The sequence below is a fragment of the Penicillium odoratum genome (genome assembly GCF_028828045.1).
Source record: "Penicillium odoratum strain IBT 22623 chromosome Unknown utg000005l_segment0_segment0, whole genome shotgun sequence".
Lineage (NCBI taxonomy): Eukaryota > Fungi > Ascomycota > Eurotiomycetes > Eurotiales > Aspergillaceae > Penicillium > Penicillium odoratum.
The window spans coordinates 4,241,624-4,258,851 of record NW_026643147.1 but is presented as its reverse complement, the minus strand read 5'-3'; the positions used below and the strand labels follow the sequence as shown (position 1 = coordinate 4,258,851).

The following is a 17,228-nucleotide window of genomic DNA, read 5'->3' as shown; positions in this document are numbered from 1 at the left end:
GCTTCATACGGTTCCCGCAGGACATACATACGCGGAACAATCTCTCCGACACTGCGACCAAAGAGAGTAGGATCTCGATCCATTTCCCCCTCTTGTGGTACAAACAACGCGGCACGAGATCAACTGCGGCAACCAAGCTCCGTGCCATTGGCCTCCATCCTCGCTTCCTTTCCTTTTTGCAACAAATAGTTATACTAGGTGATCCTTGGATCCCCCTCAATGCGGCCGCAGTAAGTTGTGGGATCCTGTTCTCGTCAATGCCTTCTAATCGCAATGACGTGTCACAATAGACGGGAATACCATATTGTTGTTCTGGGTGCTGGAGGTGTCGGGAAAAGTTGCTTGACTGGTACATATCGCCCTGTCCTACCCACCCTCGTTTACAGCGCCATTGCGCCCGTCGCGAAGCAATAGCTTATGTGTTCACAGCTCAATTCGTGCAGAATGTCTGGATTGAAAGCTATGATCCGACCATCGAGGACTCATACCGTAAGCAAATTGAGGTAGATGTAAGTTGATCGCATCCGTAAGAAGGAAATATCTCTTATTGACGTATCAATTCTAGGGTCGACAATGCATTCTCGAAATGTAGGTACTTCGAAACGGATACGGGTTATGGGCCGGAAGCTAACAAGGGTGTTTGGTGCAGTCTCGATACTGCAGGGACAGAACAATTCAGTGAGTCTAATCCGTCCTATGCACGTGGGTACTTTGGCTAACATGACCTATAGCTGCCATGAGGTAAGATTCGGATGACTATTTGCTTTTGCTTTAACCTATGCTAACGTGTCTCAGAGAACTTTACATGAAGCAAGGCCAAGGCTTCTTACTGGTCTTCTCGATCACCAGCATGTCATCATTGAACGAACTCTCCGAACTCCGCGAACAAATCATCCGAATCAAAGACGACGAAAAGGTCCCCCTAGTCATTGTCGGCAACAAGTCAGATCTCGAAGACGACCGAGCTGTGCCCCGAGCACGCGCTTTCGGTTTATCCCAGAGCTGGGGCAATGCTCCATACTACGAAACCTCTGCCCGCCGCCGTGCAAACGTGAACGAGGTTTTCGTCGACCTCTGCCGCCAGATCATTCGCAAAGATTTGCAGGGCTCAGGCTCCAATAACGATTCATCCCGCAAGCGCGAAAACTCAAACCGCAACGACCGCAAAGGAAATAATAAATCACAGCGCCGCCGGTCTCCATGTGTCATCCTGTAAACTGGTTGATCTAACATCTCATGATCCTCTGGACTCTGTTGCACTGCCCATGCTCCGCAAGAGCTCCATGGACTTTCGCAACTCACGCCTGTCTCCGCTTCCACGTATGCTTTTTGACGTGCCACATGATGTTCTCTACGCTTTTTTGCATCTGCGCCTTTTGATAGACCGACGCGTCTCCACCATTTCTTCCTTCTCATCTATTATACCATTCTTCGATTCTCTGATACACCTCTCAGTGCTTGACTCTTCTCTTTCTCCATGATCTTATATACTGAAACGTTTGGTTGAATCCCCTAAAAGTTGATTGGTGAATAACCAAATTTGTGAGACCTGTCGAGGCAATTTTTGATTTTTATGTCTCCTTCGACCTTGTTTATGATTCGAGTCTTTTTGCCATTTATTGAAGGGAAAATAACATGCTTGATTGGAAGACTTCGTGTCTATTATATTGAACGATCTATTTGTTTCCTGTCTACATTCGGAACACTCCAAATCTAGTGTGTGCATCTGGCTCTGGCTTTCCTCCAACCGCAGCTGCCAACCCCAGTCCCAGCATCCTCCTTGTCTGGTCTGGCGGAATAACACCGTCGTCCCATAAACGGGCGGAAGAGAATATAGCCTCGGATTCGTGGTCGATACGAGCCTTGAGATCTGGATCGACGGACTTTCCAACAGCCTCCATGACGGCAGACAATTGTTCAGAGCCCATGACGCCGATCTTTGAATTCGGCCACATGAACATCAACCGAGGGGAGTAGGCACGACCACTAGAAAATGTGAGATTGTATACTTGGGATGAGACTTGACATGAACTTACCACATGCCGTAATTTCCAGCACCAGCACTGGAGCCAAACACAACGGTGAACTTCGGCACATCTGCACATGCAACGGCAGTCACAAGTTTGGCACCGTTCTTTGCAATGCCGCCCTTCTCGGCGTCTGCGCCCACCATAAACCCAGAAATGTTCTGCAAGAACACAAGGGGAATCCGCCGTTGGGCACACAGCTCAATGAAATGAGCACCCTTGAGAGACGACTCAGAGAACAAGATACCATTATTCGCAACAATACCAACCCGGTGGCCATGGATCCGTGCAAAGCCTGTCACAAGCGTAGTTCCGTAGTCCCGCTTGAATTCGGAGAATTCGCTACCATCGACAATCCGCGCAATGACCTCATGAGCAGGAATCTGCCGCCGAAGATTGACCCCGACGATACCGTTCAACTCGGCAGGGTCATAAATTGGCTCCTTCACCACATCCCCAAGTTCCAGCGGTGCATTAGTCTTCGGATAATTGAGATTTGAAACCGAGCGCCTAGCCAAAATAAGGGCATGGGCATCATCAACAGCTAGATAATCCGTCACACCCGAGATAGTAGAATGCAGCTGACCGCCACCCAGATCCTCAGCGGAAACAACCTCTCCCGTGGCAGCCTTAACAAGTGGCGGACCAGCCAGAAAGATAGTGCCCTGGTTCTCAACGATAATCGTCTCATCACTCATAGCAGGTACATAAGCACCACCCGCCGTGCAAGGACCCATAACAACCGAAAGCTGCGGAATGCCAAGAGAGCTCATCCGAGCCTGGTTATAGAAAATGCGACCGAAATGATCTCGGTCGGGGAAAACATCCGCCTGGTGAGGAAGGTTGGCACCTCCCGAATCAACCAAGTAAATACATGGCAATCGATTTTCCTGGGCGATTGCCTGTGCGCGAAGGTGCTTTTTCACCGTGATGGGATAGTACGTGCCGCCCTTGACAGTGCTGTCATTTGCGACAATCATACAGTTTACTCCTTCCACCGTACCAATACCAGTAATGATTCCACCGGCGGGTACATCCTCGTCGTAGACCCCATGTCCTGCAAGAGGGGAAAGCTCCAGAAACGACGTTCCAGGGTCAATGAGTGCAGAGACCCGGTCTCGGGGAAGCATTTTCCCACGAGCGACATGCTTATCTCGTGATTTCTGTGGACCACCTTGAGAGATGGCCGTGTGCAAGCGGTTCATGTGGGCGAGGAGCTCTTGCATCTGCTGGCTGTTTTCTTTGAATTCGGCTGACGAGGTATCGACTGATGTCGGGATAACGGAAATCGCTGAGGCATGGTGGGGGTGTGTATAGTTAGCGATAGATCGGGATAGAATTCGAGATGTGTTGAGTCCGAAGTGTGGGCGATAAGTGCGTAGACCTGCGCGTGAGCTTAGGCTCCGCAGGACGAGTGGGGATGGGGCACGCATTGCGGGGATGGCGTGGGACTACTCAGTAGCCTTGTGAAGGGTGTTCGCAGATTCGAATAAGGGGTCTGTCTGAACCTTGTAAGTTGAGAAATTAAGGATCGTATCATGTCATGTCATTCCGAGGCATGAAATATGTAGGAAGAGAAATGGTAGCTCCAGTTCCCCAGATTGTGCGGAGTTGCGATGATTGCCGCATCTACCCGCGGGTCAACATCATCGAACTACAATGTCAACCTTTCAAGTACAAGAAAAGAGCAGAGTGGAAAGCTAAATTCAGCAAGATAATCAAGATTGACGGTTTCTAAATTAGCTATTTGATCAGCAGTATTTTAGCAGATAAGTGTGAAGAAAGTAATAGCTCAATGTATGTATGCCGTTACAGTGCGCTTCTCCGCGCCGAGGCCTGCCGCTCGATCTTTATTTCAGGTCCTCATTCTTTACAACTCTGCTCCTACATTTCCCCCAGACGCCAGTCTAAACTTGTTATTCATTGCGCTCAATCCATAATGGCATCCCTTGCCCTCCCATCACTATTGCGCACATCCACCCGTACATGGCGGTCCATCCCCGCACTTGCCCCGGGTTTCGCCCGCAGCTTGTCAACGAAACACCCAGCAGGGTTCATACCCCCAACTGAAGATGAGCTCGTCGAGCTCCGAGAACGAGTGCAAGATTTTACAAGTGGGATCCTTTGTTTCTTTGCCCAATTCGTCTCACTGACACCGTCGCAGGGCGAGAGATTCCAGCCGAGGTTGCGGCGCGGACGGATGAACAGAATAATTTCCCTGCGGAGATGTGGAAGAAACTCGGTGATGCTGGGTAATACTACCTTATCTATCATGGAGCATTTGGATGCTGATAAAGGGTACTAGGCTACTCGGTATTACAGCGGATGAAGCATACGGTGGACTGGGAATGGGCTACCAAGCGCATTGCGTGGTGATGGAAGAGATTAGTCGAGCGTCTGGTGAGTTACCTATGTATTTCATGGATTGGAAATGGCCTAATTTATATTTTGCAGGAAGTATTGGTCTCTCTTACGCCGCGCACTCTCAGCTCTGTGTCAATCAACTTTCGCTGAATGGAAACGAAAAACAAAAGGAGCGGTTCTTGCCTGAACTTCTCGCTGGTGAGAAGGTTGGTGCCTTGGCCATGTCGGAGCACTCTGCTGGCTCGGATGTTGTCAGTATGAAGACCACTGCGAAGGAGGTGAATGGCGGCTGGGTATTGAACGGGACGAAGATGTGGATCACCAATGTAGGCTTTTGCAGATGACTGCTAATTACACTTTTATGCAAGTATTCTGGCTGACATGTCCACTACAGGGCCCCGAGGCCGACTTCGTGGTTGTGTATGCGAAGACACAACCCGATAAAGGCTCCAAGGGGATCACGGCCTTTGTGGTTGAGAAAGGGTTTGAGGGCTTCAGCTGCGCTCAGAAGCTGGACAAACTTGGTATGCGTGGTTCCAATACCGGTGAACTTGTCTTCGACAACGTCTTTGTTCCCCGAGAGAATGTTTTGGGGGAGCTAAACCGCGGTGTCCGTGTTTTGATGGAAGGCCTAGATTTGGAGAGACTCGTTTTGAGCGCAGGACCACTTGGGTATGTTGACTTGACGCCCATGAAGTATACCGATGCTGACTTTGCCCAGCATCATGCAGGCTGCTTTGGACCTCGTCCTCCCTTATACACATACTCGCAAGCAGTTTGGTATTCCCATTGCCCACAATCAATTAATCCAGGGTAAACTTGCAGATATGTACACGAAGCTCGCGGCTTCAAGGGCATACACCTATAACACGGCACGCGAGGTAGACAATGGTGCTGCTGCACCTGGTCCACTGGTGATTCGTACCCAGGACTGCGCTGGCGCGATCTTGTATGCTGCTGAGCGCGCAACAGAGTGCGCCTTGGATGCTATCCAGCTGATGGGCGGAAATGGGTACATCAATGAGATCTCAGCTGGGCGGCTACTAAGGGACGCAAAGCTGTACGAGATTGGAGCTGGCACAAGCGAGATTCGACGAATGGTCATCGGCCGTGCGTTCAACAAGGAATATGCATAGGATAGTGGCGCATGGACTAGAATACAGATATTTTCATTAAGCTCTTAAACTCCCTCAACTCTCTCGAGTTAAGATGCATTCCTATTCGTGCCATTCATTACATGTCGTGAGTTGGGATGATTCACAAATACAAAAACAAAAGATTCACATCCCATCAACACTACTTCTTCTGTCTGGTAGAGCGGCGTACCGGACCAGATGAAACTTCTTCCTCACTCAAAGCAAGCCGTTTCGACCGACTCTTCGTCGAGTTATCACTCAAGTTGCACTTTATTTCCTTCACAGGAACCGGAGCCTGAGCCTCAGCCTTACGCTTCCGACCCCGTTTCACCGGAATCTCAACCGTAATTTTCGGACTAGTGACCACCTTCGGCGACTGCCCAGGCTCAGGTGTCGTATTCGATGCCTCTCCAGCATCCAAACTGCCACTCTGATCCGTCGAGTCGACATCTGACATAGCATCCTCATCCTCATCCTCATCTTCATCCTCACCCTCACTATCCTCCTGATCGGCATCATTCAGAATCTCATCATCCTCAGAAACATCCAGCGACCGAGGCTCCGGAACGCGTCTCTTCCTCAATCGCGACTTATCCAGCGCAGGCTGAGCAGACTTGAAGATCTCCCTCCAGTCCTGCAGGAAGGCAACCTTGTCCAGCTGACCCGGTTCGTAGATCTGGACCGAGACATCCGTATCCCGCTCCAGGCTATCTGTTTTCCACACCACACCCTGGAAGGAACCGATATCGAGTTTCAAGGGGTTTACTTGGGCGGCGGTATGGGCGCGACCCTTCTTCTTCTTCGGACTCGGCTTCGTCTTCGGTTCGGTTTTCGCACGGACTCTGCTCTGCGCGACGGTCGGATCGTCATCATGGTAGTCATCCGAGTAGTAGTCCCAATCACTGAAGTAATCTTCGACTTCAATGCCTGGATCTTCGTACAAAGCCGCTTCGTACCAGGAGGATGCGGCGAGTTCGTCCTGCAGGAGAAGAAGGGTGTTAGAGGTGATGTTCGTCAGGATAGCAGACCCTTGTTTATTTGACACGGAACAAATGGGTTTTAATTTGGAGTTGTTTGACTTACGACCAGGTCAGGGACGGCGTCTTCGTAGAGATATTCCTCTTCCCAGTCATAATAATCCTCGTCGTCGGACATGTTTGTTGGTGGGTATTTGGAGATGCAAATGAGAGCAAAGGAGAATGGACAGCAATGTTCAAGAAGAAAGGATTTGCAAGTGGTATATATATTTATGACAATGCAGCTGAAATGGTGTGAGAATGTGACGAACCTTGGAAGATTGGGGCTGATCTTTTGCGAAGAGGAGCCTGGCTAATGTAAGCCTTGGCATTTTTTCTGCGGTTCCACATTTTCTCATTTCCTCTATATGGACCCCAACAACGGCCCCTACGTTTCAGCCCTGGACTCCGAGATTATTTCTGTTTTACGTTGCTTTTATACTGAAATTGATTGGGATTTGCTAATAATATAAGGGTCGGAAAGGCTGGAAATCTGGTAAAATCCTACGATTTGTGTAGGAAATAGAGACATCGTTATCGGGTTGGATAAGGCGTTATCGAGTTATCTGATCTCTGTCCGCTAATTGGCTCGGTGAACTATACAGAGGACCTCCGTACAGTCCATCATTCGAGACTTTTCTAATCTTGATGATCTACCTTTACTGAGAGCGACTAGACGGCATAGAGCAATTGATTGATTCTTGTACAGCCTAGCCTGATCAGGAACACACATGGCTTCCAGTCAGGAACTCGACTGAATCATGTTTCATATAGTCTACAGTATATCCACTATAGAATCTACCCTTTTCAAGTACTTTCTAGTGTTGACTGTATAGGATCCTACACCTACCCTGATACATACCATTGTATCTACTCTAACGATCACAGAGGTGAAGTTAAATATATAACAAATCAACTACCTAAATAGGAACCTGGGTATCCTGAACACTCAAAGTGAAATAATCTGCCGTGTCTCTAGCAGCGTTACCCCAAGTGAGAATATATTTCTGCGTTCAGGGATCTTGAGGAAGGCCGCGTGGTTTGATGGATTGTAGGAAACACGGTAGTCGGTGTCTGCGCAGTCGAAGAAGCTTTTACCATAGTGTAGATAACAGTCAATGAGCTGGACGTCGTGACCTTGCAAGTGAAAGGGATGGGCGCCAGAATCGCTGTTGTTGAGGATGACTTCGACTACCTGATTGTGACCCAGGATGGTGGGGTGGGTGTCCGTTACGTAGACTTTGGGGTTTGTTGGAAGATCCCCCACCGACAAGACCGAGTAGAGGTTTGGAACCAGAGGGTTGGAACCTTAGGCTTTGTGTAGCAGATATTTTTGAAGTAGGCATCACCCTCGCCATTGCTGGCTTCCTGCATTGCGACATTGACGGTGGCCGTGATATCAGCATCGGGGAGAAGTTCCATTTGGTCGTACGCGAAGAGACATGTCATAGAAAGAATATAGATCGGAATTTTTCCTTAATCCAGCCATTTTCACTTCTCGCGAGCCCAAGGGCTATGAATCGATACACTAACTAGACGAAATATGTTTCATCCATAACTCTACCACTATATAGGCGTCTTCCCTCTATCCTCCCCAACGTCCGTGATAAAATTCGAAAAATCCCCAAGACCTAAATAATATCAATGCATGCCCATGAGAGATAGTTTGAGTCAACTGAATGTTCGAAATGTGGGAATCCTGTCACGTTTGGCTCCTGTGCCCTAGTTTGGTCCTTGCTGAGCAGAATCCATATAGTACCATGTAACAGGTGGTATGAATAAAGAGCATAGTAATGCCAATTGGATTTGGTAAATGCCAGTTGGACTTGGTACTTTCTATGTTCATTATGTCCATCTATTGTAGTACTTTATTATTATATTGTTCTCTATATTCTCCACAGCTTCTCCACCTATCTTTTTTTGTTGCATGCAAATACGCAATAGGACCAAATATTTGGTTTGGTAGATCATAGCGACCTTTTTTCATTCTCAAAATAAACCTCAAGGCAATCATCTATTAAAGCAAAGGAGTCTGTTAACTACGAAATGATTATTGTGAATGCCATGGGTGTATTGCTGTGCTGCATTACATAAGCCTCGGCTTTCCCCGCATCTCGCTTTGCGTCGGCTCAAATAGACATGAGCTTCCCAAGCCAAAAGACCGCCTTTTTCCGCTTTTACTTTCTTTATGAGTTCGATCATGATTGTGTACTGAGTATTAAACTAGTGGATGACCTTGTCTAGCAGCGACATCGTTGCAAACACCCAACATGACCCTTTCATCCCTTCTCCGCATCACTCCCCGCCTCACCCCGACCGCGACCCGCAGGACAGTCAGAGCTGTGTCCTCGATATCCGGCACAAATACAATTCCACAGAAGTCTTTAGACTCCATTCTGATTGCCAATCGAGGCGAGATTGCCCTGTGCGTATATTACAGCTCCTTGCCCTTTGAAAATACAAGGACTCTTGAGGCTGACGCTTACTGTTTGTAGCCGTGTTGGCCGGACTGCTGCGGAGCATGGGATTCGCGTGACCACGCTCTACACTGACCCGGATAGTCGATCACAACATGCTTTAAGCTCGCCATTTGCCTTCAATTTGGGTTCTGTGTCAGCTTACTTGGATGGTGATCGAATTATCGAAATTGCGAAAAAAGAAGGATGCCAAGGGATACATCCGGGATATGGATTTGTGGGTATAGGCCAGATTGACACTGGAATCCGATTGCTGAATGTTTGTAGTTGAGCGAGAACTCCGCCTTTGCTAAGAAATGCTCCGAAGCTGGACTTGTGTTTATCGGTCCCCCATGGAAGGCAATCGAGGAGATGGGCGATAAGAGGTATGTAGGCATCCTCGACTTACTGCATATGACTAAAACATCTTCTGCTTAGTCGCTCAAAAGAGATCATGCTTGCAGCAGGTGTGCCCTGCGTCCCTGGATATCACGGTCAAAATCAAGATCCTCAATTCCTCGAAGCCGAAGCCGATAAGATCAAGTATCCGGTCCTCATCAAAGCCATCAAAGGTGGTGGTGGAAAGGGAATGCGTATCGCCAGATCCAAATCAGAGTTCCAGGCACAGCTTGAGTCTGCGAAATCAGAATCCATGAACTCATTCGGAGACGATCATGTACTGGTGGAAAAATACATAACCACCCCGAGGCATATTGAGGTTCAGGTGTTTGCGGACCAGCATGGGAATAGCGTGGCATTGGGTGAGAGAGACTGTAGTATTCAGCGGAGACACCAGAAAATTCTGGAGGAGTCTCCAGCCCCGCATTTGCCGGATGCAACTCGCAAGGATATCTGGGCAAAAGCTCGAGCTGCTGCTCTAGCAGTCGGATATGAAGGTGCAGGTACCGTGGAGTTCATCTTCGACAATGACACGGGCGAATTCTTCTTTATGGAAATGAACACCCGGCTCCAGGTTGAACACCCCGTGACAGAGATGGTCACAGGCCAAGACCTGGTACACTGGCAAATACTGGTGGCGGAAGGATCACCCCTACCTCTTACACAAGAGCAAGTCGAAGAGCAGATCGCTCGCAGGGGACACGGCATTGAAGCCCGTATCTATGCTGAGAACCCAGACCAAGGGTTCATTCCCGACTCCGGGCGCTTAATCCACGTGCGAACGCCTACAACGACAGATGATGTTCGTATTGATGCTGGGTTTGTCGAAGGCGACGAGGTCTCTGCACACTACGACCCTATGATCTCCAAGCTGATTGTTCGTGGCGAAACCCGCGAGGAGGCTATTCGGAAATTGAGCGCCGCGTTGGAGCAATACGAGGTCGCTGGTCCTGTGACCAATATCGAGTTTCTCAAGACCATCTGTCGCAGCCCGGACTTCATCGCCGGGGAGGTTGAGACTGGTTACATTGACAAGCACCGAGAAGAGCTGTTTGCTCCTAAACCAATCGAAGATGAGACTCTAGCTCAAGTTGCGCTAGCATGCCTGCATCGTGACGCCCACTCGGCCGCCAGGCCCTCCAACGGACTTGCGGGGTCAGCAGTCGGATTTGCCCCAAGCTTCATGCAACGGCAACTGTCGTTCATCGAATCAACAGGACCCTCGATTGAAGGATCTACTCTTCACGTTAGGGTCCAGCAAACAGCCAACCACACCTTCAATATCGAAGTTGGAGACAAAATCTTCGAACAAGTTGAGAGCCGCATGGATCCAGAATCCCACGTGGTTACATCATTTTTCCCACATACCCGACTTGACACCACCGTGGTACAGGATGAAGACACCGTAATCGCGTTCCAGCGAGGCGTTCAATACCGCCTGACTGTGCCGCGGGCCAAGTGGATGGAGAAGGCTCTAGGGATGAAAGATGTTGCGAATAGCGTACTAGCCCCGATGCCCTGTAAGGTGCTTCGCGTGGAAGTGCAGGCTGGAGATGTTGTGGAGAAAGACCAGCCATTGGTGGTTATTGAGAGCATGAAAATGGAGACAGTCATCCGCAGTCCACACCAGGGAACAATTGCGCGTGTCGTCCATAAACAAGGAGTAAGTCACTCAGTTCGAAGCAGATCAACCATCATCTATGAACGTTCAAAGGCGCTAATTGCAGTTCCAGGATCAATGCAAGAGCGGCACTCCTTTGGTAGAGTTTGCAGAGGAGGAATAAATCGCAAAAAATGCGAGAGTAATTTCACTGTGGGATCATTAGAGACATTGAATTTTCAGCGATGGGTTGGAGATGGAGTTTTGCACATTTTAGTGAATTCAGTTGATTCTACTCAATATCTGTCATCTCCATCGTAGCTCAGCATGCGGTCAATCTGATCGGCATTATATAAATGTGACCAAAAATGAGGAACCGTCTACCCCTGCCCCCGCATATATTCCAGTGGCGCTCAAGCCCACTCATCCTCGCCCTCAATCTTGCTGTCGCTGTCCTCCAAAATGGTCCCCCGACACATACTGAATCTTGACAGCCATCATGATTGCCTTTCGGTCAGTGCTAATGACAGGCATTCATTTTCTGGATTCACTGGTGCATAGGGGCAAGTATAATAAGACAAACTGCAGAGGGTAATATGAATCTAAAACAGATTACAGACTCGAGGTAATACTGCTAATAATCGTATAGAAAACTATCTCAGGAAATGTAATGCCCACTGAAACCACTCTCGGCCAAAGCCATATGTAGTACTAAATGTACATCTGTCCCTTATTTGTCCCAATCCAGGTCTACCGGTCGTCTACCGCTCCTATACGACCGGAGATATCCCAGCCCATAACGTCGACAATGCCAAACTTTCAACATCCCTTGTCCAACTTGATGTATGTGGAACATTGAATCTCAACCCCTTCTGTTTCATCGCCTCAACCATCAATATAAGGTTCTTCTCTGTCGTCCCGGAACTGGAAGCAGCCACAACTAACGTTGTCCCCACACACTACGCGAACGAGAATCTCCTGTTTATCGTATGTTCAACATAAAACTGCCACATGCGCTGGGACAGCGGAAAGTCAAAAGGGTGGAAATTCCAGCGATACAGGTACCCCTCGCTGGTGGAAAAGGTTGGGACACCCCCCGCACTAGGAAAAATCACAGGCATTGGCCATGCGCAGTAGTGAACGCTCACCCTCCCTTTAGCGAAAACTGCGTCCGGGTGCGCTGCCTGATACGCATAAGCAAAGCGTCTTAGTGTGTCGGGTACTACTACAGAAGTGCCTAGGGGCCCTGTTGAAATTGCATTTTCGTCGATTGGACCGAAGTCATAGTGGAAGTAGAGATCTTTTAAGCCGTCGGTGCTGTCCAAGAGAGTTGGTCTAGACCAGACCTTGTGTGGTTCTTTGAGTTGACTGATCACTCCGCTAGCCTCCATTTCCTCTAGGATCTTGCATATCAGCCGGCGGTCTCGGATTGAGATTTTGGTATTTAGAGAACCGTGAATTAGATCTGGCTGTTTTTGCTGCACATCCCCAAGCTCGAAGTCGGGCTCCTTCATAGTGAATGTTGCCAACATGGTTGTCTTCGATGGATGTCCCTCCGAACAAGCAGGCATCTATCCACTGTGGTTGTTCGTCTTCGGGTATTGAATTGCGAATGGCGCTTCTCATGATCTCCTCTTGGGTCGGGTCATTGGCAAGCATCACTAAGGCATCGCTAACAAGGCTGCGGAGGCTGAACATGCGACCTGGATGCCTGTCTATTATTAAGATCTCGATGTAGTCTTTTACCAAGTTGCGTTCTCGGTAGGATTGTATGAGTTCTACATCATTGCGGATGTCTTTCAATGACCGTGTGACGCTCCAGGAAGTCTGTTTCAGACGCGCATGTGTTTCCGCCGAACGGCAGCGACTGATCCAAAGATCGTCGTCTAGCACGTCTGTTTGGTAAGTGACTTTCAAAGACTGGAATCCATCTCCGCCAGTCTCGTAGACTACCACAATGTATTGAGCAATGCGTTTGAGGAGATCTTGAACGAATGTCGCTGTCATGGCGTCATGCTTGCTTATTCTCCCGACGAGATAACAACGATTCTCGGTCGCGGTGATAATTCCGTCCTTTTCAGCAAGGTGGATAAGAGGGTCCTGGAAACCCTCAGTGACCGATATAAAACCAAGAAGAATAGACACTCTTTGTTCTTCGCAGGCGTCACTATACCATTTTGGGTATCTCTTTAGTGCGATGAGTCTCTTGATGAGAAGGATGTCCTCGAATCTGAAGCAGAAGAACTCGACGGTTGTCCACTGTAAATAATCTGGAAAATACTCATACAGTATGTCCCAGGCTTTGACGGTCATCCTTCTCATTTCGTTGTCAGTGGGAATCCGCTCGCCCAGTATAGTGACTGCCGACGAATCTGAAGGCAGCACGTTATCGCAGACGGCATCACGTAGCAAATGTAGGGTGTCCTCACGGCCTAGGTTCTCGAAGAATTTGATAAATTCTAGAGCACTCGAGGGCACTTGTCGCAGAAACTTATCTATACTGTCAGTCTTGGAAGCTAGAGTAAGAACTTCCGTGTCTGCTTTCCAGATAATGAATTCACGCAGGACAAATCGTATGACTTTATCGCCTTCATCAGGCTTCCGTGACTCCCCTGTCTCGCCATCCTTGATCTCTGGAGACGAGTCATCTAGCGAGGGAGCGATCCTATACAGTCGTTGCCACATTTCGTCGCTAAACTGGGCAAAGGCTTTCTTCAGAACTTTTACCGGACTATTATCCGGCAGATGGTCCAAATCAGACATCGGTATATCCGGTGAAAGCAGCGAGCGATACTCGAGTTCCCCACGATGGTGGTCACTTTCTGCAGAATCGCTTGTCGGCTCGCTCTGATCTTCTTGTGCTGGCCTATATCCGTCAAGGGCCTCATCCGCCCCTATCTTGAATCTGTCCTCCAGAGTATCGACCTCATTTTTCAACTTCAATATCCATCGGACGTGCCCTCTGTTGCCATCATCGAAACTGAAGAACCGCCTATTAACTTGGTCCCTCAGTGTGATGGCCTGTTTCCCTCGTGCGATTCTCTCCGTGATTACTGCAGCCGGAACGTCTGTATCTCCCGATGCCAAGGTCTCATACTCCTTCTCCAGCTGTTTGTACTTTTGATAAAGATCGCTGTACTCTTGATGATGGAGACGGCAATATCGATACTTGGGCTTCGTTTTCGTACGCGGACATTCTTTTCCATCTTTTGACAACGCGACGCAGCGTGAGATCTGTGTAGATAGCGCTTTGGGGCCGGAAGTTAACGACGATTCTTCGACCTTGCGAGGATACTTTTGAGGCATGTCGATGGCGAGTACGAGACTTTCTTTATTTAAAATCTCTGTTCGATAGATGGGACTCCTGAAGATAAGGCCAACCCACCATTATATCTCGTAGGTTTCGACCAGGGCTGTAAGTTGACGGTTGGATTTCACCCAGGGGGTAAATCCAGGGTACCCCGCTATCAGGTGATCCATCTAGAAGTGGCAGCCAACTGACTTAATATTGTAACCCATATTTGCCCCAAAGGTGTAGTGTGGGCCCGATCAGGAGTAGATACGAAAAACTGACTCTACAACATATTTTCTTAACTCCCGTGCATGTAATTACTCTATGCAAGGTGAACCTTGAATTGACTTTTCAAACGTGGAGTAAGCCATGTTCCTGGAAAGTAACAGCCCCGTCCATGCTGTAATCTATATACAATACATTATAAGATCGTGTGATAAACAAAATCGAAGTTGAAGCAGCGCGTTTTCAGATTAGAGTTCGAGACCGAAGAGAAGTGAATAAAAAGGTGGAACTGATTTCGAGCGCGCCGGTTAGTTTGGAGCCCTTCGGTGCTGTCATACTTTTGCCGGGTTCTGCATACGTATTATGAGTACCTCGGGTCATTCCTGAGGTTCGGCATCGGTGACTTTTACTTCATCTTTCAAGACAGGTGTTTATCCTACGATTCAAAGTTTTCAAGCTTTCACGACCGACAACCTCGGAGTAACAATTTAATATCAATCAGTTAGTTATGGATGCTACTCTTCTCTAGTTCCTTCTTCAACCTCCTGATTGTTTTTCGGAGAAGTTCAATTTTCCCTAAACTGTTCCCCGGCTATTCCCGGTGGGCCACAAGCTCAATCATCGCAGGATATAGCATTCCGATGGTTACTCTTGTCTGATCCTCCTCCCCAGAGGTCGAATATCCTTGATGGATTTGCCTATCTTGGGAAGGGAAAAGGTAGGATCGTCTATCGCGAGATCGTGACCATTCCCGGGCAATTTTTACGTTCCCACTCGTCAACTCCCAAAGCCCGCTCTACTTCCGCAAGTAGGTAATCACCTGAAGCGCCATCAAAATTTCAAGTCCACCATATTTGACCGGCTGGAACGCACCCCAGAATATTGGCTTGATCACGGTAATGGAAAATCCAGCTCATCCTATCTATAGCTCTGGAGCCTGGATAGCGTTTGGCCCATTACACGCTTATCCGAAATTTTTAGCAGGGGCCAAAGGGATGTGATCCTGGATGTCCAAATTCCGCATTCCGGTAGCCATACAGCTAACATTCAGATATCAGTAGCGCTTTCTGATTTTGGTCTAAGGGTTCTAGGATTCGCTTCTCGAGAGGTTATATTCCAATACTGCTCAACATGGGTTCCATTCTTGAAGAGGAGAAAAAGTCGTTCCTCTCTAATATTAATGGCAATCAAGTGATCTTCACCTCTTTCGAATTGCCGAACTCCCGCATCATTCATGGCAATGTCTTCCAAATAGGGTTAAATATTTCCAAAGTGGATGGTTCGCAGATTACGTTGGAGGAAAGTGCTGCGGCAGTTCGCGACCTTTCAGAGCGTGGCATCACCACAGACCTTACCAATAAACATAATTGCGTGATTCTTCGTGGTGTGAACGATTCATCGCCTCACGCGTTTTCGGCGCTTGTCCATGCTGCAGAGGAGGGCCGTGGTCGACACCCTTACGAGCAAATTGGCCTTGCTGGTAGTCGTACCGTTTACGATAATGAAGTGTTCAGTGCCTCGGAGTCTCTACAACACCTTTGGTTCCACCAACACAACGAGTACTCAAGATACACGAGGTTCCCATCCAACATTCACTTCTTCTGTCAGAAAGCCCCGCCCTCTGGTGGTGAAAGTCCGTTTACCCATAGCTCTGAGCTCGTTGAGTCCATTATGGAAGAGATGCCGGAATTTTTTGAGGAGTGCCGCGTGAAAGGTTTGAACTCGCCAGATATTTATCGCCCGCCCGGCCGAGAAGGAAAGAATTTCATCTTCACTTGGGCTGGTCCTCTAGCTTTTGGCAAGGACATCCAGCCTTCAGACGACATGGCAACCATTAAGAAAAAAAGCCGAGAAACAAGTTCAGCGTCTTACGCCCCACTTTTGGTGGCGTGATGGGGATGAACTCGAAGTGCATCAGCATGTTCCGGCTTTCAGACGTCACCCAGCTACTGGCCGCCCAGTTTGGTTTAGTAGCATGCCTGGAAGATACGGCACAGCCTATGATCGCAAGGCAACAGATCCACCATATATTGGAGATGACGGCATGGTATACCCCCCGCATGTCTTCGAAGATGGAACTCCAATCTCAAAAAAGAATTTGCACAGGATGTGGGAACTCAGCAACGAATTGGCGGTTTGTGAAAACGGAGCCTGGAGACCTTGCCCTCGTGGACAATTATCAGGTCATGTATGGTCGAGCACCATGGACTACACGCGAGCGCAAGATTCTTGTTAGCATATGGGACACCGACAAGGAGGATGAGAAAATCAAAGATTACTAAGGGGTTCCATTCCTTCTGCCTACTTGCATATTTGGCTGGCCATCTTGTGAACATAGTCATGATGATGCCAACAGGTTTAGTGCTTGTTAATTGAGTGAATGGGACTTTCTTGTGACAGATCACTCAAGTTGGGGTCGCATAGCCCTGGGGCTGACCGCTCAAAATTCTTTTAGGTGATCTAGGCTGGAACCCCTTCCATATGGATTTTTACTCGCCTCTCCTGTTATGTATATAATTACCTTCATACATTCTCCGAGGCTTGGAAGTAGGTAACAATCTTATATATTTCTAGAAGCTGGAAATCTTCCAAGTTGCCTATTATCGAACTAAATTTATGCTTTGACTTGCTTCAATTACTGACAACATCATGAAATAATCAATATGGTTCAACAATAACTCCGGAAGAGATTTCATTTTCAATTTCAGCCTAC

The 17,228-nt window shown here is 48.3% G+C and overlaps 9 protein-coding genes across 9 annotated transcripts; 5 read left to right on the top strand and 4 right to left on the bottom strand.

The window, feature by feature from the left end:
* Nucleotides 1-219: 219 nt before the first annotated feature.
* On the top strand, nt 220-1,216 carry N7520_007138 (uncharacterized protein; the record flags this gene model as incomplete). The annotated part of the gene is made up of 7 exons (XM_057141072.1): nt 220-230; nt 291-399; nt 444-509; nt 566-588; nt 650-678; nt 732-741; nt 796-1,216. The coding sequence occupies 7 exons, from the start codon at nt 220-222 to the stop codon at nt 1,214-1,216; spliced, it is 669 nt and encodes a 222-aa protein (XP_056995078.1).
* Nucleotides 1,217-1,691: 475 nt separating this feature from the next.
* On the bottom strand, nt 1,692-3,460 carry N7520_007137 (putative 3-methylcrotonyl-CoA carboxylase, beta subunit (MccB); the record flags this gene model as incomplete). Its single annotated transcript, XM_057141071.1, has 2 exons — nt 1,692-1,986; nt 2,037-3,460. 2 exons carry the CDS (start codon nt 3,458-3,460, stop codon nt 1,692-1,694), a joined length of 1,719 nt encoding a protein of 572 aa, XP_056995077.1.
* Nucleotides 3,461-3,966: 506 nt separating this feature from the next.
* On the top strand, nt 3,967-5,527 carry N7520_007136 (isovaleryl-CoA dehydrogenase; the record flags this gene model as incomplete). The annotated part of the gene is made up of 6 exons (XM_057141070.1): nt 3,967-4,141; nt 4,192-4,279; nt 4,333-4,427; nt 4,482-4,717; nt 4,786-5,063; nt 5,113-5,527. The coding sequence occupies 6 exons, from the start codon at nt 3,967-3,969 to the stop codon at nt 5,525-5,527; spliced, it is 1,287 nt and encodes a 428-aa protein (XP_056995076.1).
* A 160-nt stretch (nt 5,528-5,687) lies between these two features.
* Nucleotides 5,688-6,682, bottom strand: N7520_007135 (uncharacterized protein; the record flags this gene model as incomplete). The annotated part of the gene is made up of 2 exons (XM_057141069.1): nt 5,688-6,506; nt 6,611-6,682. 2 exons carry the CDS (start codon nt 6,680-6,682, stop codon nt 5,688-5,690), a joined length of 891 nt encoding a protein of 296 aa, XP_056995075.1.
* A 1,091-nt stretch (nt 6,683-7,773) lies between these two features.
* On the bottom strand, nt 7,774-7,965 carry N7520_007134 (uncharacterized protein; the record flags this gene model as incomplete). Its single annotated transcript, XM_057141068.1, has 1 exon — nt 7,774-7,965. One exon carries the CDS (start codon nt 7,963-7,965, stop codon nt 7,774-7,776), a length of 192 nt encoding a protein of 63 aa, XP_056995074.1.
* An 848-nt stretch (nt 7,966-8,813) lies between these two features.
* N7520_007133 (acetyl/propionyl/methylcrotonyl-CoA carboxylase subunit alpha) lies at nt 8,814-11,182 on the top strand (the record flags this gene model as incomplete). Its single annotated transcript, XM_057141067.1, has 5 exons — nt 8,814-8,968; nt 9,039-9,237; nt 9,288-9,385; nt 9,438-11,061; nt 11,132-11,182. The coding sequence occupies 5 exons, from the start codon at nt 8,814-8,816 to the stop codon at nt 11,180-11,182; spliced, it is 2,127 nt and encodes a 708-aa protein (XP_056995073.1).
* A 1,196-nt stretch (nt 11,183-12,378) lies between these two features.
* On the bottom strand, nt 12,379-14,304 carry N7520_007132 (uncharacterized protein; the record flags this gene model as incomplete). The annotated part of the gene is made up of 1 exon (XM_057141066.1): nt 12,379-14,304. The coding sequence occupies one exon, from the start codon at nt 14,302-14,304 to the stop codon at nt 12,379-12,381; it is 1,926 nt and encodes a 641-aa protein (XP_056995072.1).
* A 1,342-nt stretch (nt 14,305-15,646) lies between these two features.
* N7520_007131 (Clavaminate synthase-like protein) lies at nt 15,647-16,408 on the top strand (the record flags this gene model as incomplete). Its single annotated transcript, XM_057141065.1, has 1 exon — nt 15,647-16,408. One exon carries the CDS (start codon nt 15,647-15,649, stop codon nt 16,406-16,408), a length of 762 nt encoding a protein of 253 aa, XP_056995071.1.
* A 26-nt stretch (nt 16,409-16,434) lies between these two features.
* On the top strand, nt 16,435-16,797 carry N7520_007130 (uncharacterized protein; the record flags this gene model as incomplete). Its single annotated transcript, XM_057141064.1, has 1 exon — nt 16,435-16,797. One exon carries the CDS (start codon nt 16,435-16,437, stop codon nt 16,795-16,797), a length of 363 nt encoding a protein of 120 aa, XP_056995070.1.
* Nucleotides 16,798-17,228: the final 431 nt, after the last annotated feature.